Source organism: Megalopta genalis, chromosome 3 (genome assembly GCF_051020955.1).
Source record: "Megalopta genalis isolate 19385.01 chromosome 3, iyMegGena1_principal, whole genome shotgun sequence".
Lineage (NCBI taxonomy): Eukaryota > Metazoa > Arthropoda > Insecta > Hymenoptera > Halictidae > Megalopta > Megalopta genalis.
The window spans coordinates 10,582,929-10,609,624 of NC_135015.1; the positions used below are offsets into that span (position 1 = coordinate 10,582,929).

Consider the following 26,696-nt stretch of genomic DNA (forward strand, 5'->3'; position numbering starts at 1 on the left):
AGAAAGGAGTAGAAATATTGTCTTAAAAAAGTAGTAACGCTGTTTATATGTAGGATTTCACGGACAACCAATTTTGATCCTAATACTTATGTCGTATTGTAAATAGTTTCAAACTATGCTGAATTATTCTGAAGGCAACCATGGCGGTCAAGGATTTTGATTATAAAGAAAGGATACGCGCTTAGAGTGACAGTGTAAACACGATTGGCAAGTTGCTTGTTGCTTGGGAAGTATAGTTGCCAGGGGAAACACACGGAAACAGCATGTAAGAGGCCCAACTATGTATTGGATAATCCTGTTAAGTTTTCTCTTAGCCATCGTATATGTATGTAACTAGGTTTTCTGGTAAATTCTATGCATACGAAATTGATTACCAGCGCAAACAAGAGATGCGAATCGAATGCGAGGCCAGTTAATTCCTGGCTGTTTCTGGTTGGAACCACTATCTACGGAAGTTTGTACGTGTGGTACAAACAGATATTCTGTAAAACGTTTATTATTTAAAACATACATTAATCAAAACATAAAAACGTACGTATTTTTAAATAATTATATTAGGAAATTAGGAAAGTAATATATTAGAATACAATATAATCCTCTGTACTGTTATGTTTGTTAATCGCGTTGTATTTGTTTGGTTCTATAGAGCGTATATAACATAAATTTTGAAATGTAATAATTTTAGTTCCTGAATTATCACTTTTTCACATTACTCTAACGAATCATTTTACATTATGCTGTTTTATGTAACTAATATTTTTCTACTTTGTTGTTATTACAGTTATAAGAGGACAAATAAAATGTGATAATATTTAAGTGTTATGTTGAAGATACTAAAACTATTCAATTTTTTATTTCTATTAGAATGACTGCTGTGGATATATCTCCTAAGAAGGATGGTGGAGTATTGAAAGAAATTATTAAAGAAGGTATCGGAGATGAAACTCCATCACCTGGATGTAAGGTAACTGTACATTACGTTGGTACCTTGATGGATGGTACAGAGATAGATTCCAGTAGACAACGTAACGAACCGTTTAAGTTTGATCTTAAAGCAGGAAGTGTTATCAAAGCTTGGGATATTGGAGTTGCTACTATGAAAAAAGGTGAAATTGCAATATTGACTTGTGCTTCTGAATATGCATACGGGGCTATGGGTAGCCCACCAAGTATTCCTCCAAATGTAACTCTTAAATTTGAAGTAAGTTATGTACTAATTAATATAATAGTACACTATAAGTGCTAACAGTAATAATACTAGTACTATTGATAATAAGTTCTTTAAATTTAAGAATTAGCTTTCATCTAAAATTTTCGTCAAGCATTTTTAAATTACAAAAATGTTTAGTATTAGGATGGCTACTAGAAATTTATAAAATCTCTGTATATCATTATTCATTTTTGTTTTATAGATTGAAATGATTGATTGGGCAGGGGAAGATTTGAGCCTTGCCCAAGATGGAAGTATTGAAAGGCATCAAATTATTCAAGGAAAAAATTATAGTTCTCCTGAGGAAGGTGCTTTAGTGAATAGTAAGTGTAATAAAATATGCAACAATCATTTAAATAAAAATTACTATATTTTTTTCTGTTAAATGTAATATATTTTATTTCAATCTTGTTTTTATTTAGTCCATTTAACGGGAATGTATGAAGGCAAGGTATTTGAAGATAGAGATGTAGAGTTCAATCTTGGTGAAGGAGAAGATTCTGGTGTTATAGATGGTATAGAACAAGCTTTGAAAAAATTTAAGAGAGGAGAGAAATCAAGACTAATAATAAAAAGTAAACATGCATTTAAAAATGTGGGAAAATCAGAATTTGATATTCCCCCTGATGCAACTGTAGAATATATAGTAGAATTGAAAAGTTTTGAAAAGGTAATTATAATTTTAACAACTATGTTATATTAAAAATCAAAATTGTTATAGGTTTTCTACATACATTTCAGGATGAAGAAATGTGGTATTTGGAAGGTGACAAAAAGATAGAGCTGGCTGAAACTTATAAAGAAAAAGGAACAAATTACTTTAAAGCTAACAAGTATACTTTAGCTACTAAAATGTATCAAAAAGTTGTTTCACTTTTGGAATGTAAGAATAACTTCGAAAATCTGCAAGGGAAACGAGATAAACTCATCTTATCTGCATATTTAAACCTTGCTCTGTGTTACTTAAAGTTAGATCAAAATGTTGAAGCAAAAGATCGGTGTAATAAAGCTTTGGAATTAAGTCCGGCAAATGAAAAAGCATTATACAGAAGAGGACAAGCTTTTCTTGCGCTAGCATCACCTGAAATTGCAATTGGAGATTTTCAAACAGTGTTAGAAATACAACCAAAAAATACAGCAGCTCTTAAAAACATTGAAATCTGTAATGCCCAGATTAAGGCACAATTAGCAAAAGAGAAAAAATTATATGCAAATATGTTTGATAAATTCGCTCAGGAGGATAAACAGGTTCGTGAAAAAGGTTTAAGTTGTTATTATAGATTTATTTAGTGCTTGTGAGTGTGCATGTTTTTACTATATTTGCTAATGAGCTAGTGGTTTGTTTATTTGTAATTTAGAAAATGTAAGTTATATAGTTGACTCATCTTCTATAAAGTCAATTATAGCTTTGCAAGACCAATTATTTTTAAAACAAGTTTTTACTTTATATTCGTATAATATATTTCATTATACATCGTTAGTAATGTCTCAGAAGGAAGAGGAAAAGCTACGAGAGCAATCAGATGTAATGAATGTGACATTGGGTGAATGGGGACAAGAAGAACGACCTGGTGGTAGAGATGCAACTGCCTTTGAAAAAGAGAATCCGAACATACTTATGCTCAACGCTAATGGTACCGGCGAATTTCAGGATATGTAAAATGTTCTTTCCACACTTTTTACTACTGACACTCTTATTTTGTCAGTTATTATTTCCTGATGCCTTCCAAACAATACATTATTTTAACAGTACAAGATGAAAGTGCGTACTCATTAAATTCATGAATATTTTGTGATATCTGGTTGCAACCTAGTCATCAAATTTTATATCTAATATTCATCATTTTTTTTGAAAGAAACTTGATGTGTAACTATCTCATTCCTATTTTATGTAGAAAAATCATTTATCATGAAAATAATAAGATTTATGTATATTGTAAGTTTACTTCATAACTTTGGTTAATATAATTGGAACTAATTAAAGAAATTTGCATTTAAGATTATGTTTCTTCATTAGTAACAGAGAAGATACAAGAGTGTACACGCCTGGGTTTTCGACGTGCTAATACCATAACTTGCTAAACCGTGGTTCGAAAGTTCGGTTCAAGTGATATTAGTTGTTGTTCCGCTGGGTTCCACATCGCTGCAATGACAGTACCATACAAAGTTACTGAGCGCGCCGAAAACCACAGATTATACCGTGATTGAAAACCTGAGAGTAGACAATCTCATTTCCTCTCTATACAAACCAATTCCTTTTTATTATTTACAAAAATATTTCCAATTTTGTAATATCACATATTATTTACAATCGTGTTTTCCTTTAATATAGTTGTATTAGTAAATACAGTATATAAAAATTCAATTTCTTAACTTGATTTTCAATTTTCAAAAACGTACCGCCATGTTAGAATATGTGTTCATTACAAAATTGTTATTATAGCCTTACTTGCATTTTATTAAAAAAAGAAATGATTAATTTATTAATTAAGACACAAATGTATGAGTTTTCAGCTTATGCGATCGAGTCAATTATATGCGTCGTTTTGTGTACAAAAATGGTAGTCATCAAGTTTTTTTGTAAGTAATACGGACCGATTCAGCACAAAATGAATTAGTGCAAGATTTGCCACGTGATTATAGTGGCAAACATTAAACTGTTCATATTGTGTAACGTATGTACTAAAACTATGTTGTAACCTTATTGGTAACTTCTTTTATCTGGAGTTATACAGGGTGTCCCAAAATTACACGTCATTTGAATTAATTTTCTTCTTAGCGAAGATGCGATCTGCGGCTTTGTTGCGAATTATTAACGAAAAATAGTGACCAATGAGAGGCGAGCTTAGCTGGCGCAAGGCGACCGAGCCAACGAGTGGTCGAAGCCCAGTTGCGCTGATTGTCTCTTATTAGTCAGTGTTTTCCGTTAATAACTCGTAAATAAAGTCGCGGATTGCATTTTCGCTAAGAAAAAAGTTACTTTAAATGATCTCAGGAACCCCTCATATCCCAGAACTAATATAATTTTGAGATACCCTGTATAACCAATTGTACGTTTGTGTAGTGCAAATTGTCGCAAACTATGCACTTTACATCTATAGGTTTATAGTCTTCATTCTCTGTGATTTTTTGCATTCTCTGTCAGAATACGTTCGAAGTAGTCTGTTAAGTGAGGAGCGGTTAAAAATCCATTGAAATGCCTAATATTATAAACGACGTTAAACTAGATTTTAAAGATGTTTTACTACGTCCTAAGAGGAGTACACTAAAAAGTAGATCCGATGTAAGTAATGTTTTTAAAAAATTATAAAACTATATGAATATCTACATTCCTCGTTTTCGCTTTTTTTTTTAAACGAGACATCAACAGTAGGAAAGTTTCAACCAATTTGAAATTGTAATAGTATTACACGCCCAAGTTCTTCCAAGGATTTGTAACAAAAAAGTACTCTTTTATACATTCGTACGACAAAAAGTTCATACATCTATGTTACTTAAAGATTATCTTCTTTTATTTACAAACGACTACATTATTATATTATTGTTACTATTGCAATGTATGTTATAGTGAAATATTTTATTCAAGCATTTATTACATTTTTATATACTTATTTAATTTTAATACGTTTAAATACTTTTTATTGTTTCTAGGTTGATCTTCTTAGAGAAATCACATTTAGAAACTCCAAACAGACATATAAAGGAGTACCTGTAATGGCTTCAAACATGGATACTGTAGGAACATTTGAAATGGCAAAGACTTTATCAAAGGTATACTGGGATTATTCATTATATGTTACTAGTACAATATATCTAAAGCAATTCAATTAATTAAAATGAAATATTCTAAGTAAAACATCTATTTTAGCATGGACTTTTTACTACTATTCATAAATACTATACACCAGAGGAATGGAAAAATTTTGCTATTAAAAATCCTAATTGTCTCCAAAATGTTGCTGCAAGTTCTGGTACAGGGAAAGAGGATTATGAACGATTATCAAACATTTTAGCAGCTGTACCAGAACTATCTTTTATTTGTTTAGATGTAGCTAATGGATATTCACAACATTTTGTTGAATACGTTAGAAAAGTCAGACTTGAATATCCTAATCATACAATAATTGTAAGTATCCGTAGCATTACTTTTACAACTTTTCTAGAAACAATATTGAAAATATTATTAATTATTTAGTGCTAATATACATTTGGTATTTGAATGTCAAAATTGATTATTGCGTTTAGGCAGGGAATGTAGTAACTGGGGAAATGGTTGAAGAGTTGATACTTTCTGGAGCTGATGTGATCAAAGTTGGAATTGGCCCTGGATCTGTGTGCACAACACGAATGAAAACTGGTGTGGGATACCCACAATTAAGTGCTGTTATTGAATGTGCAGATGCAGCTCATGGCTTGAAGGGACACATAATATCAGTAAGTTTTGTTATTTGGATTTACTTTATAATAATTTTTGTATAAATATTCCTTGATAGTGTAATTCTACAGATATTTTATATATTTTAGGATGGAGGTTGTACTTGTCCTGGAGATCTGGCAAAGGCTTTTGGAGCAGGAGCAGATTTTGTAATGGCAGGTGGTATGTTTGCTGGTCATGATGAATGTGGAGGAGAAATTATAGAGAAAAATGGAAAAACATTTAAATTATTCTATGGTATGGCATCGAGCACTGCAATGAAGAAACATGCTGGAGGTGTTGCTGAATACAGGTTTACAGTCTCAGCAGTATAATAATTGTAAAATATTTTACATTCTTAATTTTAATAAATTTAACATCTGTTTAGGTCTTCAGAAGGAAAAACTGTAGAAGTACCTTATAAAGGTTCGGTAGAAAATACCATTCTTGATATGCTGGGTGGTTTACGTTCTGCGTGTACGTATACAGGTGCAGCGCGATTACGTGAATTGCCTCGTCGAGCTACATTTATACGCTGCACCCAACAGTTAAACCCCATGTACGGTCCACTCCCAGAAATTTGAAGTTTCTCCAATAACTTGATTTATTGTAGAACCAATATTAAGAAAAATGCTTCACTTATTGGGCCATTTATTGAATATATATTATTTGCTGGCAAATAACATTTATATAGAATTTTAAGCTTTAATTAACACGAGTGTACATATGTTGCGAGAATAATTTTGAACTATGTTGAATTCAGCGAATTCAAGAAAAGCAAGGATCGCTTAAAGCACAAATATACATTTTGTTATACAATATACATTCTTCCTATAGACGATGTACGCTTAGCTTTACATATGAATATTTGTATACATATACTTCATACCAAAGTAGAAATTTAACATTATCAAATGAGTTATTAATTTTATTAAAACATTTAAAATTTCACTTCTACAAATAATTCTGCTTATGAAATTTACATTGTAACAAGTTGATTATATAATACACCTTCGTAGTACAAAATATTTCAGCATATTACAATAATCAATATGCTTATGTCAAATGTAATATTATATTTTAAAAGATTTAAGAAACTAAGATGCCAAAATAATTACTTTATAACTATTTTATGTATAATACAATTAGCAAATATAGTTTGTTAAACAAAATTAAGATTGTTTTTTAACACAAACCTGTTTACAAACCTCAAATTCATTTGTTTCCTTTTATAAATTCTTTTTACATTTTTTAATTGATACATCTCTGCAAAAACGAAGAAAACTGGGATACTCTCATTCCTGAAACATTTTTATCGCTTTTATGTTATTTTAAATTTAAGAATGTTGTGGCTGTTATGTATTAAATAAAATAAAAAAATAGCACTTGTAAAGTACAGTTCATGTTTATTCTATTTAAATGAATTTTTTAGATTACAACGAATGATTTCGTTACTTACAGAATCCTTAAATAGGGTAATATTTATATTGACTTACTTCAATGAACTGCAATTAATATGCATGTATAAAATACACTATCCAAACAAATAAATATGAGTTATTTTATTATATAGTATTGTAAACGAAACGAAGCAGATTTGTGCAATTTAAATATTTAATAACATATTTAAAACATTCTTTAAAATTATGAACAGTTTCAGTTTAATCGTTATATTATTCAATAATATAAACTTAAACTTAAACAATTAATAATTTTAAAGAAATAATATATACATATATTATTGAATAATAAATATGTCTTAAAATTGAATTACTAAATAATTTCAATATCACGGTAAAAAAGGTGTTTTCTAAGTAGAAATAAAATGATACCAAACCAGTGCCGTTTTAATCGACTACTGAAACAAAAAGAGAAAATCAAAATTTGTAGACGTTACAGTTTTTCATTTGTATAATATTACAAGAAGTATAACATTAATTTTATAATTTTATTAATTATATGCATATTAGGTACAAACAAAGATTATATTTTTACAAAGTAATACTTGTACAAAATTGTTAGAATCCTATTACTTATTGTTATAACATATATGTACATTATAGGTATTTTAATAACAAATCATACTTAAATAATGCAACGTAAATAGAGTAATTATATACTATAAATTGTATTAATATTTTTATCCTGAAAGTTGAATGTGTTCGGATCTAAATAAAGTTATTAGAATTTGAATAAATCTATTGTTTTGTGAATACAAAATTTCTATTTAATGTTATATTATTCAATATGTATGTGTTTATACATATATAATGCTGTTTACCTTTGAAAGAAATGTAAACTTTTTTCTTTATTGAAATAAAAGTACAAATTATAAAGTCATTGTTTAAACATACGAAACAATGATTACAAAAAGACATAAATATTAAATAATAGTTTATTTTACTCTGCTAAAATATATTCAATATATTTATATTCCAAAAAAATAAGGAAAAGTAAAAAGATGTACACTTTTACTTTCACTGTGCATTTTCGTACGTACTCAGGTTTGTTGTTTCTATTGCGCATAAATAACATAAAATATGCATTACTCTTGTAAATGTGTTTTTCTTTAACACTTCAAGTGTAAATACAATAAAAGTCAGCGAGGTCAAATATTTTAACAATCTGCTAGTTATTAGAAATAATTCTTGAGATCTTTCTTTTTGAAACATTCAGTTTTAACTCATAAACATGTAATTGAAATATAAGAGATGTACAATCGTCAATGTTTTTTAAATCAGATAATTTGGAAGTCAGTAGTTTACATGACTAGTAAAAATTGTCGATAATTATCTACTATAATTATTAGATTCACGTGAATAATCATTTAATAATAAACAATATATACGATTATACAAATTATGTAAACAGACAGTGATCTGATATGCCATCCATCACTCTCCAGTTTTGCAGGTCCTGATTCCTTTGAATATAAACAGACAGATTGCTGAATAAAAAGTTTTAAATGGTAGATCCCCTTGATGAAATTTATCGAAGCACGGGTATACACATTCCTACAACTGGCAGCTCCAAAAATCTAAAAATAGTGTGGTACTTGATAAAAAAAATGCAAAGGAACCAAGGTAAAATTGTATTTAGTATTGTTATAATAGTATATATAGTGTACGTAGACCATCATATGTGTATCATATTTTCTTGCATACATAATATGTAAAATAATTCATAGACGATAGAAAGGTATTTTAGCTGTCATTACAGCTATTTACACTACCCATGTTTTGTAATTTACTGAAGGGAAATGTTTCATGAATGAGACAGTGAAACATAAATAATGACATATTGAAATAAGTATCTAAATGTTTCTCTTATTAATACATTTTAACGATAAATTTTAGTATCTTTAATGATAAATGGGAAGCATAATAATATGGATATTGTTGTCGAATCCTCGTTCCTGTTTCTGACCTGCCGCTTCACCTGCCAGTTTTAATTTATATTACAATCAGGTGTTATGGAACAAAAATACATACAATGGTATATAAGTAAAACACAAGTAGACACCATGCCGATACTAATGTTAAACTTCTGGCGTTTCTTATTACTTAAAAGTAAACCATGAGTATCCTACAATATGTATATATCTTTGTGTAAAAAAAAACACAAAATATTATAGTATAAATAGAACATAGTCGGTTCTAATGTCATTCTTTAAAGTGTATGGTTTTTGCGAAGCGATCAACTATCGTAATTTATTGTAAACAGTATATGAAGTTACAGCAGGCATTAACCGCATCCCGATGGGAAACTATCTGAAAACTATCTGAAATAAACAAACAATTATAATAAAAGATATGAATCATACGCAGATATGAATATATTTTCAAAGGTGTAAAATATATTATTTTAGTAACCAGACAAAATAGCAATAAATTGCGAATTTATCAATTTCATGGACATACAACTCCCTGAAAGTATCAACAGTTATCAGCGCGCATATAATACTCCCTTCCTCTTACACCATTGATTTTCATAATGAACAATGAATATCAAGCCAATATAAATATAAGTGATTCAATATAGTAGTGTATGATGAATTAAATAATTAACACGTTTTCAATCCTCTGTAAAGGATAATAATCATAAGTTGTATTTTTGAGATGCAATGTGCATCATTTAGAGAAGAAAATTATCAGACATAAATAGACGATTTTTATGAATGTGAACAGGATGTAAATAGGCTATAAGTTGAACGTGTTAATGAATAAATATTGTACGTGTATGCATGTATGTATGTATATAAATATCACGATAAATTCTATTTCATTTGGTTTTAAGTTAATACAGCATTATTTATTTATAAGGAATACTATAATAATGGTAATAATAGTGGTGATGATAATGGTGATGATGATAATGACAATTACAACAACAACAACAATAATAATAATAATAATAATAATAATTGCATATGCATAGTCTTCACGACATACAATTAAATATGTTTTCGTTTTATGTATAATAATCACATCAACAAGAATTTCAACTACAAAGTTTGGTAACTTACAATTTGATTTCGTACTATAAAAATAATAATTACAGGTCATGAGAAATTTGAAAATTATGTAACGTGTATTAAGTTTAATTTAAAAACTTTGCATTTGAATTTCGTTAGTGTTTCATACACGAAACAAATGCTTTGAAACATTTATTTATAATGTGATAAACGTTTTTTAAAAGATATCTCAAAGTATTTCAAAAGTACATGTTTTAGTGCACTCAATTTTACATTGACTTAATATAAAAGCAAATGTTAAAAGAAATTGTATGATAATATAAGATGTATTTAATACTACTTTCAGATTTGTGAGTTTATACGTTATAATAATATCGTTAATGCTTCAGTGACATTATAAATATCTTGATGATCAACCCTTTTATAATAAAAGAAAACTTTTGTATCACACAATTTCTTGATTGTGTGTAATATTGGTACTGACTACAAGAGAATACTTACAACTTTGTTTTCCTCGGCGAAAGTTTAACTTTCTGCATTCGTTTGTGAATACGGGTAGTTTTGATAGCCTGTTGGGAAAGACGGATTTTGCTGACCAGCCTGTGGTTGTGTATTAGATCCAGCCCCTGCTGCTGCATAGTAACTCGCCGGAGTTGAACCAGGATTTATTGTCGGATAATTGCCATAAGCTTGTGGAAAAGCATTAGGTGCTGCACCTGCTCGACCAGATTGTCCTTGCATGTTCTGTTGAATTTGTTGTTGAGCCATTTGATTGTTTTGCATTCCCAACTAAAAAATTAAACACGTTACTTTATCTTCTTATAATACATTCTCTAATTTAATTTTATTGTTTCTGGTTTTAAACATACCTTTCCTGCTTTTATTTGAGCTTCTATAGTTTCTGCTTCTGTTATTTTACCAATACTTCTATAGTATTCCGCCCATTGTGCACTATAATCTGCTTGGCCTCCGTTTTGAGTAGCTCCCGTTTGTTGCTGTTGCGGTTGTGCCTGTTGTGGCTGTGGAGCTGGCCCAGTATTTCCCGCTGCCGACGCATTAGCTTGATTTTGTGCATTCCCTATACAAAAATACTTATAAAATATCCTCAGGTTTCGTAAATACTGATAAAATCACAATATTTCACCTGACTGTGGATTATGGTCTTGTTTTCCTTGTTTTGCTTGCTGCTCTATCATATCTGCTTCTGTATGCATACCTAATGATCTGTAATACTCTGCCCATTGTGCACTATAATCTGGCTGCCCTGTTTGTGGATTTACTTGAACAGGAGCTTGATTACCTGAACCTATAACAAAAGAATTATATATTTTAATTTAAATACTTTGAACTTTTTCATGTAAAATAAAGATAAATGTACTTGTGTGTGCAGTTTGAGGTTGATTTGGCCATGCTTGATATGCTGTTCCAGCATTCCATGTTGGATTATATCCGATTGCACCTTGTGTACCGGTAAACGATGTATTAGCTGGAGCCTTTATATTAATATACACATAATTAGTAACAAACATAATATATAGTGCTTTTGTCATGTTCACTTGTTAAATTGTTAAAGTATCACATAATTACCATGCCCAATTTTTCACTGAATATTCGTTTTGCGTGTTCCACTTGTTCAGGATTACCACGAATTATGAAAATTTTCTCGTTTTCATTACTTTGATTTCTTCTATCTAATTCACAATGTGCCCCAGTTTGTTGATTTATTTGTTTGATAGTTTCTCCACCTAGAATAATCAGAATAACTAGTTATATATTTGTGTCATGATTAAAATCGTTTTTATATTTTCATATAATTTTACCTTTCCCAATAATAATTCCACATTTTGACGATGGGACGGTAAATGTTGTTTCTATTTTATCTTGCATAGGTCCTCCTTGGCGCCTATCCCATCCGCCATATTCATTTGGATTGCGGTTACCACCAAATCCATTGCCCCGTGGACCACTTCTTGCACTCATGTTACCTCTACCATCATCTCTTCTCTGGCGATAATATCAATTATTAATCGAAGATAAAATAGTATCGCCCTTTGTGTAAATAAAATAACCGAACTAGTGAGACGAAACATGTGTTTTCTGGATAATTAATAAAATAAAACTTACCATTACGCTATCAATAAGTTCTTGAATGCGTTGACGAACTTGTTCTACAGCCTGATGTTTCCCAGACAGTATACATTTTCTATCTCCAGGACCATCCTCTCTCCCTTGTTGAAATTGGACTCTTGCACCAGTTTCTGCTTGTATTTTCTTTATCATATCTCCACCTTTACCAATAACGACACCAACTGCTGCTCTTGGAACAAGTACCTACATATAAATAAAATTTAATTAAAATATTTTTCTGTATAAATATTATTGGTACATTGTATATCTATGAAAAGAGTATTATACCTCCACTCCATCAGTAGTTCCAGAACCATGATTAAAACTGCTTTCATTCGAATAATTTCCGCTTCTCTCACTACCTCTTGCACCTCTATGAAACATTTGCATTTCTTTTTCAGCTATTAATTCATATACTAATTGTTTGGCATATTCCACTTTTTGTGGATCTCCAGTTATCCTGTATAAAGAAAAATGCAGATAACATTTCTTCTTTTTCAGATTCGTATATTTACAAAATAACTTATGATGTCAATTAATAGATAATAAAATGTAAATTCTGATTATTATTACCTTAAAGGCTTTTCTTGTTCCTGAGATGGACCTTCCTGTATAACCACCATTTTTGCTCCCGATTTTTCTTGAAGCTGTTTTATCGTTTCACCTCCTTTTCCAATAATTAAACCAACTTTAGGTCCAGGGATCATTATTTCAACGAATCCTGGATGTCCCATCATTCCACTACCACTTCCACTCATATTCATGTCGCCAATTCCTTCGGTTCTACTTCTTTGATTGACAATTGACAGTACCAATTCTTTAGCTCGACTGAAACATATACAATTTACTTGTGCAATATTGTATAACAATGAATAATTTCTTTTAATACAAATATAATCTATTAATATATAATAATGTAATGTAATTTGTTTGCAACACATAATGAGATGTCTACAGTGTGCCAAAACATTAATAACTCATAAATATCACATTATTTTTTCTTCAACAAGGAGTTTTTCCTTAAGTGTATAATAAAATTAAATTTCATGTTAAAATGTCATAGGCTTAATTATAAGCAGATTTAAATAAATAAAAAATTCAATTTTCTTCCTGTTGCGAATAACTCGTTCCCATGCATATCCTATCCTCCTTTCTTCCTTCTTTCTCCACATCCTATTGAAAGCAAAAAACTATTAGTAAGTACAAAATTATGAAATTAAAAGCCACAACTTATCGATGAGTTTTCAATGATAAAATGTTCAGAAGCATATATAAAGTCAAGTATGAGCCCGCTATTCACATCCAGGAGCTAAATAAAGATTCTGTAAAACATTTGACAATTTTAATATGCGAAAGCATATAACCTACATTGGGGAAATGGATGTTAACATGAAGTGATAGCATATGAGGTATACTAGATATACAGAAACTATTTTGTACTTGAAACACATTTTCTAATAGATACATTTTATGAATATGAAACAGTGTAATCTTATATTAATATAGAAATGGGATTTTAAAAACCATATTGTTAAAATAAATAGTTGATTCTTTCAGGTGTTTCTAGGAAATTTACCAGTAGAAGTAGATAGAGAATTTGTCATTTAAGCAAATATAAGGAAAAAAATATTCTTATATATGTGTTCACTGGAAAATATGTACATACACTAGTATAAATACATATTTATATGTACGTACATATCATTCTGTATGTATACACATATATCAATACATGTATATACACATATGAACAAGGCACATGGGTATATGTACAAATGTAAGATATACAAATACATATATATTTTGCTTTATCTAATATAATCAATAAATGCTACTTGCTGTAGCACCAGAAAATAATCCTGTCTTCTAAGTAATAGTTTAAAGTAAAAAATGTATTGCACACAAAGTAGTTAATATAAACAAAATAAGAAGGAAAAAACAAGTTACTTGACAGCTTCTCTTGAGCCAGTTAATGTGCAAACACGTTCAGGTAGCCCACCACTTTCAGGTGCCATCTGTATTTTACATCCTGTTTCACTTTGTAATCTTGTTATTTGTTCTCCACCTCTTCCAATTACTGCAAACATATCATTATTAATTGTTAATGTACAAAATTGTGAGCGATATTGGCTTAATAATTAGAATTACTACCAAACTGTTCTAAACATAGTATAACATGATATATATATAAGTTTTCCTTATGTAGAATAACATTAATAGATAACCTTATGTTTGATTATAGAAATCTATGCAAAATAAGCATATGTCATTTTTTTTACTTACTTAGACCAACCATTTTATCAGGAACTCTGATATCTTCATTACAAATACCTCCTACATTTCCCATTGGCCCTGATGATCCTGCTTGACCTGTTCTACCACTCTGATTGCTCGAATCTCCTAAAGAATTACTTCCTGGTGGACCACGAAGTCCTATTAGTGGGTCGGCTACTAACGATGCCATTTTCTTAGCTTCTGGTTCTGAAAATACAATGTAATTAATGATATTGTGTTCAATATGTGTACTACAATAACAGTTGTAATATTGTTATTTTTGTAATAGGTCATTGTGTAATACATGTAAAAAGGAATTATTAGGAACACAAAGAAACTTTCTTTACCTGAACCATCTTCGAGAGGACGTTTTAATTTTGCATCCTGATTATTTTGGGCACTAGCTGGGTTAATCTTCGCAGCTATCTGAAAATGAAAAAAACATATTTTAAATATCAAGAAGTTCATAGTTACTGCTAAATTATAAATAGTTGTGCATTTGCAATATAAATAAATATATATCGGATTCATTGAAATTAAAATTTCAGTATGATTTAATATGAGTTTTCATACTATTTGTAATTTAGGAAAACTTGATCATACCTTCACATTTATTAATTAATTTACAAAATTATAGATTTGTACATCAATTCATAGCCTAATCATTAGCCAGCTATACTAAAAATCAAATATTCAAGTAATACAATTTCAACAATCAAAGTGTACATAAGCTGTATAAACAATAACGATATAAACACTCTAGTTCAGATAATATAAAGGAAACAATAACAATAGACTTTTTACACCTAAAAGTTTTAAAAAATTTGTTTGCAACGTAATTTTGATAAGGGGATTAACTGAATATTAAAGGCTAAATTAATTACTCCAAAGTAATTAATTCTATCAACATAAAGTTATAACAATCTAAGTCAATGTACGGTTTTACCTAGACGAAAAGTACTATATAGACTACTTAAGCATTTTTGGCTCACAGAAGATTATTATTAGAATACTTTTACATATTAACTTACTTGTTTTGCACGTTGCAAAGCCGCCGCAAACGCGGAGCTCTGGCTGAAATTTTGAGGCGGAGCAACCGCTGAATAGTCACTCATAATGGAACATGAAGCAGCGATACCAATGAAACTATTTCAATATTTCTTGCTGCAAACAGCTATTAATAACCGTTGCTATGAAAATTCACTTTAATACTTAATGTTTGAAACGTATTTCATACAAAATATAAATATTCCAAGATACTGCTTTGAAAGTACACAATACTCCAAATCACAGGTTTACGTGTGAAAGAACTGTCTGTGCTTTCACAGAAAGGACAGCAGAGCGCAAGCGTCGGTCATAGGATACTATTTTAAAGATAGGATTATGTTTGAAATTGTATGTACAATACAGAGCACCCTACAGAGGCAACATGCGACATATTTTGGAACTAATTTCCAGCACGCACGCGTTGGTAATTTGTACGGATTACGGATTACTTCATGTATAGTTCCATAGATTCCAGCAACAATTTTGACTCTGTGCTACAGGTTTGGAATTTCATGTCACGGAATTAACTTTCTCGGTATAGAGCATTTTTGGAGACTAATTGGAGGGGAGATCTCACAAATGGGATTGGATGATGCCAATTGTTCCAATCGCAATTACCAATGGCAGTGTCGCCAACATACTCGGGCACCCCACCGCCATTTTGCAGCACATTTCAAAGTAGAGTAGTGCCTCTGCATATTGAGCAATGTTGGGGACAAAGCGTTCAAAAATATGGGGGTAGGTACAGAAACTGCTTTTCTCTGATTGGTTGACGCTTCACAGCTAAATATGTAGTGCGGCTCTCACAGATTTAGGCAAAGAGAGAAAGTGGTGAGCGAGCAAGAGAGCACGATATCAAACACCCGCAAGCGAAACAAGTCGCACCGATGGCCAGGGCAGCTTGTTTCGCTTTGCGATCACTGTTCGCCTGGTGCTTTATTTGAAACACTCTGTGAGATGTTCGACTTGTACTTTTCGTCCTGTAGAATTCTCGACTACACAGTCCGGCGTATTTGAGAACGCTTGAAACGATGACGATTTATACAATCATTAAAATTTTCGCGCGCTCACGCGAAAACCCGTAAACTATATTTTAGATACGTAATACTTTCTGGTTTATGAATCCCCCTCCCGTGAGCAAGCCCCTATGGAACCTCCGATAGAGGGAATAGTAATCTCAACAATTTTTGGACGAAATCTTATTCCGAGCCCTGACATAAAGTATAAATCCACACACTTTTACAATACACAGTATTTTACTTATATATAACCAGCACACGAGTGCCAAGCTAACCCGCACACGAGTGCATTTTCTGAGAGAATGAAGGAAATGAAATCTAACAAACTTAAATTAAAAACCCTAACAACCTACAAGCGGCTCGGGTTCCTCGGGGACGCTACCCCCCGTACTCGCCCACGGGCCCCTCCCATGAGCGAGCCCCTGAGGGACCTTCAATCGGAGGAATACCAATATCAATATTTTCCAACGAAACATTATTTAGAGCTCCAATTTATTCACACACTTTTACAATACACACTATTTTACAATATAAAGTTTGCAGCTATTTGCTCGGTATCATCCTCGACCCAGAAATTCATTGCAATTCGCAAGACTTTCTGAACCGAGGATGATACCGATTGCCCGGGTCTCACCGCGAGGAGGTTGCTGCTTTAGAGACCCGAAAGGGAGTCAGAACGAAGCCGGAATTCGCTATGGCTCCCTTTCTAACAACGACGACTTATAAACTAACACACACGCTCGCCAGCTAGCTAGCACACACCCACACACTCACTCGTTCGCATATGTTAAGTACTATTGCGGACCAAGTGGATCAAAGAAAAAGTCTCTGATCCACGGGGACCGAAATGAATCACAGCAGAAGGCTCTGATTCTTCGAAACTAAGAAACAAAGGCGTGTCAGTACAGAAGGCACTGACTCGAGGGTGACACGACGCGTACAATGCTCGCACAAATCAGGAGCCTCGCAGATCTCGATGCTCGCCGTTTTCACATGAGGAATAATGATCCAAAGTTGGATCATCCTACAATGAGTCGGATCGCCCTGCGCCCCGCCCCCAAAAGAGAGCTAAGGACGTCTTACATTGCGAATACGCGAAGCGAGAGCCTCCCCAGCAGGAGGGTCCGCGTTCGAATCACCATGCCGCATGGTCACTCGTCGGACATCGAGATGTGTCCGGACTTACCCAAGAGTTTGTGCAAGCAAGGCCACCACAGCTTTCTGCTGTGGCGGAGTCAAAAACGAGACGCGAAAAAGTAATGCTAAGGCAATACTACTGGACATATGCGAAATTAGCGACTCGGGTACCTCGGGGACGCTACCCCCCGTGACCCCCACGGACGCTCCCGTGGGTCGGGGGCCCCTGAGGGAACTTAACCCCTTGCCATACCATTCTCTTTAAATTTATGATGACTAGAAATTTCTCGATTGTAATTATTTCTCAGAAGGAGAAAAAAATTTGAGTTTACTGTGACACTACACTTCTTGAGCAATTAAATATTGTGGTGAAAAGAAGAGAAATTTAGATAAAGTTGTAAGAGCAAAATAATATTCATTCTAAAGAGAAATCTTTATTAAAAGCTGGACCCGTTACAGTACGGCAAGAGGTTAAGAATCTTAAACTAACTCACATACACTTATTAACTAACTCGCACGCACTTAATAACTAAGTCGCACGCACTTATTAGTTAAGACGTATCCCACGACGGATGATAATCCCACGGCGGAAGAAAATCCCACGGCGGATGAAAATCCCACGGCGGATGATAATCCCACGGCGGATGATAATATCTGTAATAAACCTGAAAAGATTGAATTAAAGTTAGTCTGAATTCAAGTCAAAATAGAAAACCTAAGACCAGCACAGGGGTGCCAAGCTAACCCGCACACGAGTGCCAAGCTAACCAGCACACGAGTGCCACACTAACCAGCACACGAGTGCCAAACTAACCCGCACACGAGTGCAAATTTTGTGAATATGGAGAAAACGAAATTCAGCAAACATAAATTAAGAAACTTAGCAACCTACAAGCGCCTCGGGTACCTCGGGGACGCTACACCCCGTACTCGCCCACGGGCCCCTCCCGCAAGCGAGCCCCTGAGGGACCACCGATCGGAGGAATTACAATTTCAACACTTTTCGAACGAAACATTCTTCAGTGCTCTGACTTATAATATAAACTCACACACTTTTACAATACAAACTTCGTTACAATACAAAGTTTGCAGCTATTTGCTCGGTATCATCCTCGATCCAGAAATTCATTGCAATTCTCAATATTTCTTGAACCGAGGATGATACCGATTGCCCGGGTCTCACCGCGAGGAGGTTGCTGCTTTAGAGACCCGAAAGGGAGTCAGAACGAAGCCGGAATTCGCTATGACTTCCTTTCTTACAACGACGACTTATAAACTAATACACTCGCTCGCTAGCTAGCTATCACATACTCCCACACACGCACTCATCCGCATATGCCAAGTACTATTGCGGACCAAAGTGGATCAAAGAAAAAGTCTCTGATCCACGGGGACCGAAATGAATCAGAGCAGAAGGCTCTGATTCTTCGAAACTAAACAACAAAGGCGTGTCAGTACAGAAGGCACTGACTCGAGGGTGACGCGACGCGTACAATGCTCGCACAAATCAGGAGCCTCGCAGATCTCGATGCTCGCCGTTTTCACATGAGGAATAATGATCCAAAGTTGGATCATCCTACAATGAGTCGGATCGCCCTGCGCCCCGCCCCCAAAAGAGAGCTAAGGACGTCTTACATTGCGAATACGCGAAGCGAGAGCCTCCCCAGCAGGAGGGTCCGCGTTCGAATCACCATGCCGCATGGTCACTCGTCGAACAACGAGACGTGTCCGGACTTACCCAAGAGTTTGCGCAAGCAAGGCCACCACAGCTTTCTGCTGTGGCGGAGTCAAAAACGAGACGCGAAAAAGTAATGCTAAGGCAATACTACTCGACATATGCGAAATTAGCGAATCGGGTACCTCGGGGACGCTACCCCCCGTGCCCCCCACGGGCGCTCCCGTGGGTCGGGGGCCCCTGAGGGAACTTAACCCCTTGCCGCACCATTTTTTTTAAATTTATAATGACTAGAAATATACCGATTATAATTATTTCTCAGAAGGAGAAGAAAATGTCTAATTACTGTGAGACTACATTTCATTGAACAAGTAAATATTGTAGTGAAAAGAAGAGAAGTTTAGACGAAATTGGAAGAATAAAATAATGTTCATTCTTAAGAAAAATCTTTAGTAAAAGCTAGACCCGTTAAAGTACGGCAAGAGGTTAAGAATATTAAACTAAGCCACACACACACACATATCAACTAACTTGCACGCACTTAATAACTAAGACGAATCCCACGGCGGATGAAAATCCCACGGCGGATGAAAATCCCACGGCGGATGATAATATCTGTAATGAATCTGAAAAGATTGAATTCTAGTTAGTACGAATACAAAATAGGTGACAAGTCAAATTAGGAAACCTAAGACCAGCACACGAGTGCCAAACTAACCCGCACACGAGTGCAATTTTTGAGAGAATGGATGAAACAAAGTTTAACAAACTTAAATTAAGAACCCTAACAACCTACAAGCGCCTCGGGTACCTCGGGGACGCTACACCCCGTACTCACTTGCGGGCCCCACCCGCAAGCGAGCCCCTGAGGGACCTCCAATCGGAGGAATACCAATTTCAACAATTTTCGAACGAAACATTATTCAGAGCCCCGACTTATAGTATAAATTCACACACTTTTACAATACATACTTGTTACAATACAAAGTTTGCAGCTATTTGCTCGGTATCATCCTCGATCTAGAAATTCATTGTAATTCTCAATATTTCCTAAACCGAGGATGATACCGATTGCCCGGGTCTCACCGCGAGGAGGTTGCTGCTTTAGAGACCCGAAAGGGAGTCAGAACGAAGCCGGAATTCGCTATGACTCCCTTTCTAACAACGACGACTTATAAACTAATACGCTCGCTAGCTAGCTATCACACATTCCCACACACTCACTCGTTCGCATATGTCAAGTACTATCGCGGACCAAAGTGGATCAAAGAAGAAGTCTCCGATCCATGGGGACCAAAATGAATCAGTGCAGAAGGCAGTGATTCTTTCAAAGTGAGAAACAACTGCGAGTCAGTGCAGAAGGCACTGTGTCGAGGGTGACGCGACGCGTACAATGCTCGCACAAGTTCGGTGCCTCGCAAATCGCGATGACCGGCGTGATCACATGAGGAGTGATGATCCAAAGTTGTATCCTCCCACATTGGGAGTGAGTGGCCATTTCTCGCCCTGCGACCTAAAACTAAGTTAGGCCGCCTTACCCGTCTGAATCGGCACTAGGTGGGAGACTACACAGGTAAACCTGTGTGACCATTTCTCACCCAACGCCCCGCCCCCAAAAGAGAGCTAAGGACGGATTACTGGCCGAACAGCGACCAGGAGAGAGCCCTCCCAGAAGGAGGATCCGCGTTCGAATCACTACGCCGCATGGTCACTCGTCGAACATCGAGATGTGTCCGGACTTACCCAAGAGTTTGCGCAAGCAAGGCCACCACAGCTTTCTGCTGTGGCGGAGTCAAAAACGAAACGCGAAAAAGTAAAAGTAAGGCAATAATACTGGACATATGCGAAGTTAGCGACTCGGGTATCTCGGGGACGCTACCCCCCGTGCCCCCCACGGGCGCTCCCGTCGGTCGGAGGCCCCTTAGCAATCTTAACCCCTTGCCGTACCATTCTCTTTAAATTTTTGATGACTAGAAATTTCCCGGCTGTAATTATTTCTCAGAAGGAGAAGAAAATTTTATTTTATTGTGAGATTACACTTCCTTGAACGAGCAAAAAAGAATAAAAAGAGAGAATTAAATAATGTTCATTCTTAAGATAAATCTTTGTTCAAAGCTAGACCCGTTAAAGTACGGCAAGAAGTTAAGAATCTTAAACTAAGCCACACACACACATATCAACTAACTCGCACGCACTTAATAACTAAGACGAATCCCTCGGCGGATGATAATCCCACGGCGGATGAAAATCCCACGGCGGATGATAATATCTGTAATGAACCTGAAAAGATTGAATTCTAGTTAGCATGAATACACAAAATAGGTGACAAGTCAAATTAGGAAACCTAAGACCAGCACACGAGTGCCAAGCTAACTCGCACAAGAGTGCCACACTGACCAGCACACGAGTGCCACACTAACCAGCACACGAGTGCCACACTGACCAGCACACGAGTGCCACACTAACCAGCACACGAGTGCCACATTAACCAGCACACGAGTGCCACACAAACTAGCACACGAGTGCATGTTTTGAGAAAATGAAGGAAACGAAATCTAACAAACTTAAATTAAAAACCCTAACAACCTACAAGCGGCTCGGGTTCCCCGGGGACGCTACCCCCCGTACTCGCTTGCAGGCCCCTCCCGCAAGCGAGCCCCTGAGGGACCTCCGATCGGAGGAACACCAATTTCAACAATTTACGAACGAAACATTATTTCGAGCCCTAACTTGAAGTATAAATCCACGTACTTTTACAATGCACACTATTTTACAATATAAAATTTGCAGCTATTTGCTCGGTATCATCCTCGACTCAGAAATTCATTGCAATTCGCAAGAATTTTTGAACCGAGGATGATACCGATTGCCCGAGTCTCACCGCGAGGAGGTTGCTGCTTTAGAGACCCGAAAGGAAGTCAGAACGAAGCTGGAATTCGCTATGGCTCCCTTTCTAACAACGACGACTTATAAACTAACACACACGCTCGCCAGCTAGCTAGCACACACCTACACACTCACTCCTTCGCATATGTTAAGTACTATTGCGGACCAAGTGGATCAAAGAAGAAGTCTCTGATCCACGGGGACCGAAATGAATCAGAGCAGAAGGTTCTGATTCTTCGAAACTAAGAAACAAAGGCGTGTCAGTACAGAAGGCACTGACTCGAGGGTGACGCGACGCGTACAATGCTCGCACAAATCAGGAGCCTCGCAGATCTCGATGCTCGCCGTTTTCACATGAGGAATAATGATCCAAAGTTGGATCATCCTACAATGAGTCGGATCGCCCTGCGCCCCGCCCCCAAAAGAGAGCTAAGGACGTCTTACATTGCGAATACGCGAAGCGAGAGCCTCCCCAGCAGGAGGGTCCGCGTTCGAATCACCATGCCGCATGGTCACTCGTCGGACATCGAGATGTGTCCGGACTTACCCAAGAGTTTGTGCAAGCAAGGCCACCACAGCTTTCTGCTGTGGCGGAGTCAAAAACGAGACGCGAAAAAGTAATGCTAAGGCAATACTACTGGACATATGCGAAATTAGCGACTCGGGTACCTCGGGGACGCTACCCCCCGTGCCCCCCACGGGCGCTCCCGTGGGTCGGGGGCCCCTGAGGGAACTTAATCCCTTGCCATACCATTCTCTTTAAATTTATGATGACTAGAAATTTCTCGATTGTAATTATTTCTCAGAAGGAGAAAAAAATTTGAGTTTACTGTGAGACTACACTTCTTGAGCAATTAAATATTGTGGTGAAAAGAAGAGAAATTTAGATAAAGTTGTAAGAGCAAAATAATATTCATTCTAAAGAGAAATCTTTATTAAAAGCTGGACCCGTTACAGTACGGCAAGAGGTTAAGAATCTTAAACTAACTCACATACACTTATTAACTAACTCGCACGCACTTAATAACTAAGTCGCACGCACTTATTAGTTAAGACGCATCCCACGACGAATGATAATATCTGTAATGAACCTGAAATAAATGAATTCTAGTTAGGGTGAACACAAAATAGGTGACCAGTCGAATTAGGAAACCTAAGACCAGCACACGAGTGCCAAGCTAACCAGCACGCGAGTGCCAAACTAACCAGCACACGGGTGCATTTTTTGAGAAAATGGACGCAACGAAATCTAAGAAACTTAAATTAAGAACCCTAACAACCTACAAGCGCCTCGGGTACCTCGGGGACGCTACGCCCCGTACTCACTTGCGGGCCCCACCCGCAAGCGAGCCCCTGAGGGACCTCCAATCGGAGGAATACCAATTTCAACAATTTTCGAACGAAACATTATTCAGAGCCCCGACTTATAGTATAATTTCACATACTTTTACAATAAATACTTTGTTACAATACAAAGTTTGCAGCTATTTGCTCGGTATCATCCTCGACTCAGAAATTCATTGCAATTCGCAAGAATTTTTGAACCGAAGATGATACCGATTGCCCGAGTCTCACCGCGAGGAGGTTGCTGCTTTAGAGACCCGAAAGGAAGTCAGAACGAAGCTGGAATTCGCTATGGCTCCCTTTCTAACAACGACGACTTATAAACTAACACACACGCTCGCCAGCTAGCTAGCACACACCTACACACTCACTCGTTCGCATATGTTAAGTACTATTGCGCCAACTGCTACGACTTGTAAATTCTCGGATCGCAAAAATGAATTCCTACTGCCCGCAGTGGTTTTTCGGGCATTTGCACCACGTGCTCGGACCTGGCCTAAAAAAGTCCGAAGGTAGGAATAAAATATTCTCGCTCCCTGTGGTGACGATCTTCCACTGCTTTGCAAAGATATTGTCTGCGAATATAAGAATTACGATTTGATTTTGGATGCCAGAGAGGAAATCAAAGTGAAAGTGGCAAAGAAACGCGGACTCATTTTTCGCGCGACGCTAATCCACGAGAATTAGATGTCGATATTAATTCGTGTTAATTCGTCTGAATATTAATCCGATGTTAATTCGTCAGATCCGAAAGCGAAAACTCCCGTGCACTTTGATTTGTTTTCACGCAACTCTAAAGGAAATCGTTGACGATTGCGAGACGATGCTGCGATCCTTGGAACGGCTACTCGCAGTGCGGCATTTATTTCGCTACTCTAACACAACGCGTTGGCAATTTTTGCAACTCCAACACAACGCGTTGGCAATTTTTCGCGACGCCAACACAACGCGTTGTTAATTTCGTCTCGCAACTCTAAGGAAAATCGCGAATGCCTGCACTGCGGAGGGTTGCAGCTGCGGCATGGGCTCTGAAAGACGAACGAAGCTACTGCAATGCGATTATTCTCGCAACGCTAACTTCGAAACTAATTCGAAGACAAAACGCGATCATTCATTTCGCAACGCTAGGATGGAAAAATCGCGATGTGCCCAACCCAGCTGATCGTTGGGACCTCGGTCCATTGTTGCAACTTCGGAATGGGCGCCTGGAAAGACGAACGAAACTACTGGCAACGCGATTATTTCGACGCTACGCTAATGCATCGAACAGAAATCCGAAAGATTTAACTTTACTTTCTGGAAAGGACGAGTTTGTGAACTTCGAAAAATCCGATAGAATTGCAAAGATGAAACGCGATTAAGTTCGTAACGCTATATTCAAAGCTATTGTGCTTGATAATTTCAAGAAAAATCGCGTCTATTTTATTCGCAACGCTATGATTCCTGTTCAGAATTAATTATAGCAACGCGTGATCAATTCGCAACGTTATGGCAAATCGCGGATGTGCCCATCCGAGCTGTTGTTGGGGCGGCGAGGCCCTTCGTTGCAGCTGCAGCATGGGCGCCTGAAAAGTCGAAGGTAAACTATTGCAACGCGATTATGCCGTCGCGACGCTAATTCAATGAACAGAGATGCAAAAGCGAGTGGACTTAAATGATCTTCGAAATTTTCTCACTTGAAACGCGAGCGTATTTATTCGCAACGCTATCTTTGACGCTTTTTACATGTCAAATCAAATGAAATCGCGATTATTTCATTCGCGACGCTATACTTTGAATAATTAATTTCATTGCTAATGATAATCGCGATGGTTATTCGCGACGCTAATTTTGATCTCTGTTGAAAATGAAGCGAAACAACGCGAGATTATTTCGCAACGCTATTGCAAGTCGCGGATGTGCCCATCTGTGCTGATCGTTGGGGCGGCAAAGCCTGCCCAAATACTACTACTACTACTATAACAAGAACTACTGTTACTATAGCAGCGAGTACAGTGACCAATTAACAATACATATACATAATAATAAACATGATAATATACACAATAATTTTTGTCTTACAATAGTATTAACCTGAAAAAAAAAGAATCTGAAAATAAAGAACCTGAAAATCCTAGCTAAAATGGGGTTATTAGTTTCGAATTATTCTTCAAAATTAATCTGTTTCGATGACTACGCGTGAATTTAATTGCTCGAGAAGTAACGGCAATAGCAATGGCAAAAAGGTAATGAAAGTAACAATGACAGGCAGTATTAGCAAGGGCAACGGCAATTGAATGCAAACGGAAAACTCGAATTATTGACAAGAAAACATCCTAACTAGATATACAATAGAATTCGTAACAAGTATGTGGTCACTGTACTCGAAAAATTGAGAAAACTACTGGTAAAACAAGAGCATGTGACTTACATTTCGATGCGATGTTGGTTCTGGAATTTGTAGTAGGAAGAAGTAAACGGAAGTAGCAGCGGAGTAGCAATAGCAGCAGCAAAAGAAGACAGCAGTAGGAGAGTGGAAGCAACACCAAGAAGTGCCCAAGTTCCATAACACACATTTAAGATTTGCATCGAAACATTTGGAATTTCGCCTTGAATCTCATCTTCTAAGAGCTTTCTTGAAACACGTCTGATTCCACCATTAGTCAAGTCCCGACTGATTGAGCTTTGACATTCAGCCGAGCGAGCACGAAGGGTACATCCCCCCGCCCCCCACTGACTTTGACGATCGACATTATTGGAAGAGCTGTCTTGAAACACGTCTGATTCCACCATTAGTCAAGTCCCGACTGATTGAGCTTTGACATTCAGCCGAGCGAGCACGAAGGGTATACCCCCCCCCCCCCCCAATGACTTTGACGATCGACATTATTGGAAGAGCTGTCTTGAAATACGTCTGATGCCACCATTAGTCAAGTCCCGACTGATTGAGCTTTGACTTTGAGCCGAGCGAGCACGAAGGGTACACCCCCCCGCCCCCCACTGACTTTGACGATCGACATTATTGGAAGAGCTGTCTTGAAACACGTCTGATTCCACCATTAGTCAAGTCCCGACTGATTGAGCTTTGACATTCAGCCGAGCGAGCACGA

At 36.1% G+C, this 26,696-nt stretch overlaps 3 protein-coding genes across 8 annotated transcripts; 2 read left to right on the plus strand and 1 right to left on the minus strand.

The window, feature by feature from the left end:
• The first annotated feature begins 151 nt into the window (after positions 1 to 151).
• On the plus strand, positions 152 to 3,208 carry LOC143259130 (FK506-binding protein 59-like). 4 transcript variants are annotated; one of them, XM_076520006.1, is made up of 7 exons: positions 152 to 265; positions 338 to 531; positions 865 to 1,201; positions 1,413 to 1,533; positions 1,633 to 1,880; positions 1,952 to 2,458; positions 2,703 to 3,208. In XM_076520006.1, the coding sequence occupies exons 2-7, from the start codon at positions 401 to 403 to the stop codon at positions 2,868 to 2,870; spliced, it is 1,512 nt and encodes a 503-aa protein (XP_076376121.1). In that variant the 5' UTR covers positions 152 to 265; positions 338 to 400; the 3' UTR covers positions 2,871 to 3,208. The 4 variants fall into 4 exon arrangements, with proteins under 4 accessions (XP_076376121.1, XP_076376123.1, XP_076376124.1 ...); XM_076520008.1 differs by having other exon boundaries at positions 157 to 265; positions 2,706 to 3,208; XM_076520009.1 differs by having other exon boundaries at positions 161 to 265; positions 2,692 to 2,830.
• An 875-nt stretch (positions 3,209 to 4,083) lies between these two features.
• Positions 4,084 to 6,796, plus strand: LOC143259133 (GMP reductase 1). The gene is made up of 6 exons (XM_076520020.1): positions 4,084 to 4,493; positions 4,862 to 4,981; positions 5,079 to 5,336; positions 5,456 to 5,644; positions 5,735 to 5,937; positions 6,013 to 6,796. The coding sequence occupies exons 1-6, from the start codon at positions 4,407 to 4,409 to the stop codon at positions 6,206 to 6,208; spliced, it is 1,053 nt and encodes a 350-aa protein (XP_076376135.1). The 5' UTR covers positions 4,084 to 4,406; the 3' UTR covers positions 6,209 to 6,796.
• Positions 6,797 to 7,900: 1,104 nt separating this feature from the next.
• Psi (P-element somatic inhibitor) lies at positions 7,901 to 15,831 on the minus strand. Of its 3 annotated transcripts, none has more exons than XM_076520024.1 (14): positions 15,531 to 15,831; positions 14,847 to 14,925; positions 14,509 to 14,706; positions 14,173 to 14,302; positions 12,799 to 13,053; positions 12,514 to 12,685; positions 12,223 to 12,429; positions 11,919 to 12,102; positions 11,686 to 11,843; positions 11,477 to 11,591; positions 11,243 to 11,404; positions 10,968 to 11,176; positions 10,600 to 10,887; positions 7,901 to 8,661 (listed from the first exon to the last, which is right to left on the minus strand). In XM_076520024.1, the coding sequence occupies exons 1-13, from the start codon at positions 15,612 to 15,614 to the stop codon at positions 10,624 to 10,626; spliced, it is 2,217 nt and encodes a 738-aa protein (XP_076376139.1). In that variant the 5' UTR covers positions 15,615 to 15,831; the 3' UTR covers positions 7,901 to 8,661; positions 10,600 to 10,623. The 3 variants fall into 3 exon arrangements, with proteins under 3 accessions (XP_076376139.1, XP_076376138.1, XP_076376137.1); XM_076520023.1 differs by lacking the exon at positions 7,901 to 8,661 and adding an exon at positions 8,700 to 9,401; XM_076520022.1 differs by lacking the exon at positions 7,901 to 8,661 and adding an exon at positions 8,700 to 9,405.
• Between the last annotated feature and the right edge of the window lie 10,865 nt (positions 15,832 to 26,696).

Bases quoted from the DNA above. Each gene is read 5' to 3' on its own strand.
- LOC143259130 (XM_076520006.1), top strand. From the start codon at position 401: ATGCGAGGCCAGTTAATTCCTGGCTGTTTCTGGTTGGAACCACTATCT. The intron at 1,534-1,632 runs GTAAGTGTAATA...GTTTTTATTTAG, and splicing joins GGAAGGTGCTTTAGTGAATA to TCCATTTAACGGGAATGTAT. The intron at 2,459-2,702 runs GTTCGTGAAAAA...GTAATGTCTCAG, and splicing joins TCGCTCAGGAGGATAAACAG to AAGGAAGAGGAAAAGCTACG.
- Psi (XM_076520024.1), bottom strand. From the start codon at position 15,614: ATGAGTGACTATTCAGCGGTTGCTCCGCCTCAAAATTTCAGCCAGAGC. The intron at 12,430-12,513 runs GTATAATACTCT...ATTTATATGTAG, and splicing joins GAACTACTGATGGAGTGGAG to GTACTTGTTCCAAGAGCAGC. The intron at 11,405-11,476 runs GTACATTTATCT...CTTTTGTTATAG, and splicing joins ACCTCAAACTGCACACACAA to GTTCAGGTAATCAAGCTCCT.
- LOC143259133 (XM_076520020.1), top strand. From the start codon at position 4,407: ATGCCTAATATTATAAACGACGTTAAACTAGATTTTAAAGATGTTTTA. The intron at 4,982-5,078 runs GTATACTGGGAT...CATCTATTTTAG, and splicing joins TGGCAAAGACTTTATCAAAG to CATGGACTTTTTACTACTAT. The intron at 5,645-5,734 runs GTAAGTTTTGTT...TATATATTTTAG, and splicing joins TGAAGGGACACATAATATCA to GATGGAGGTTGTACTTGTCC.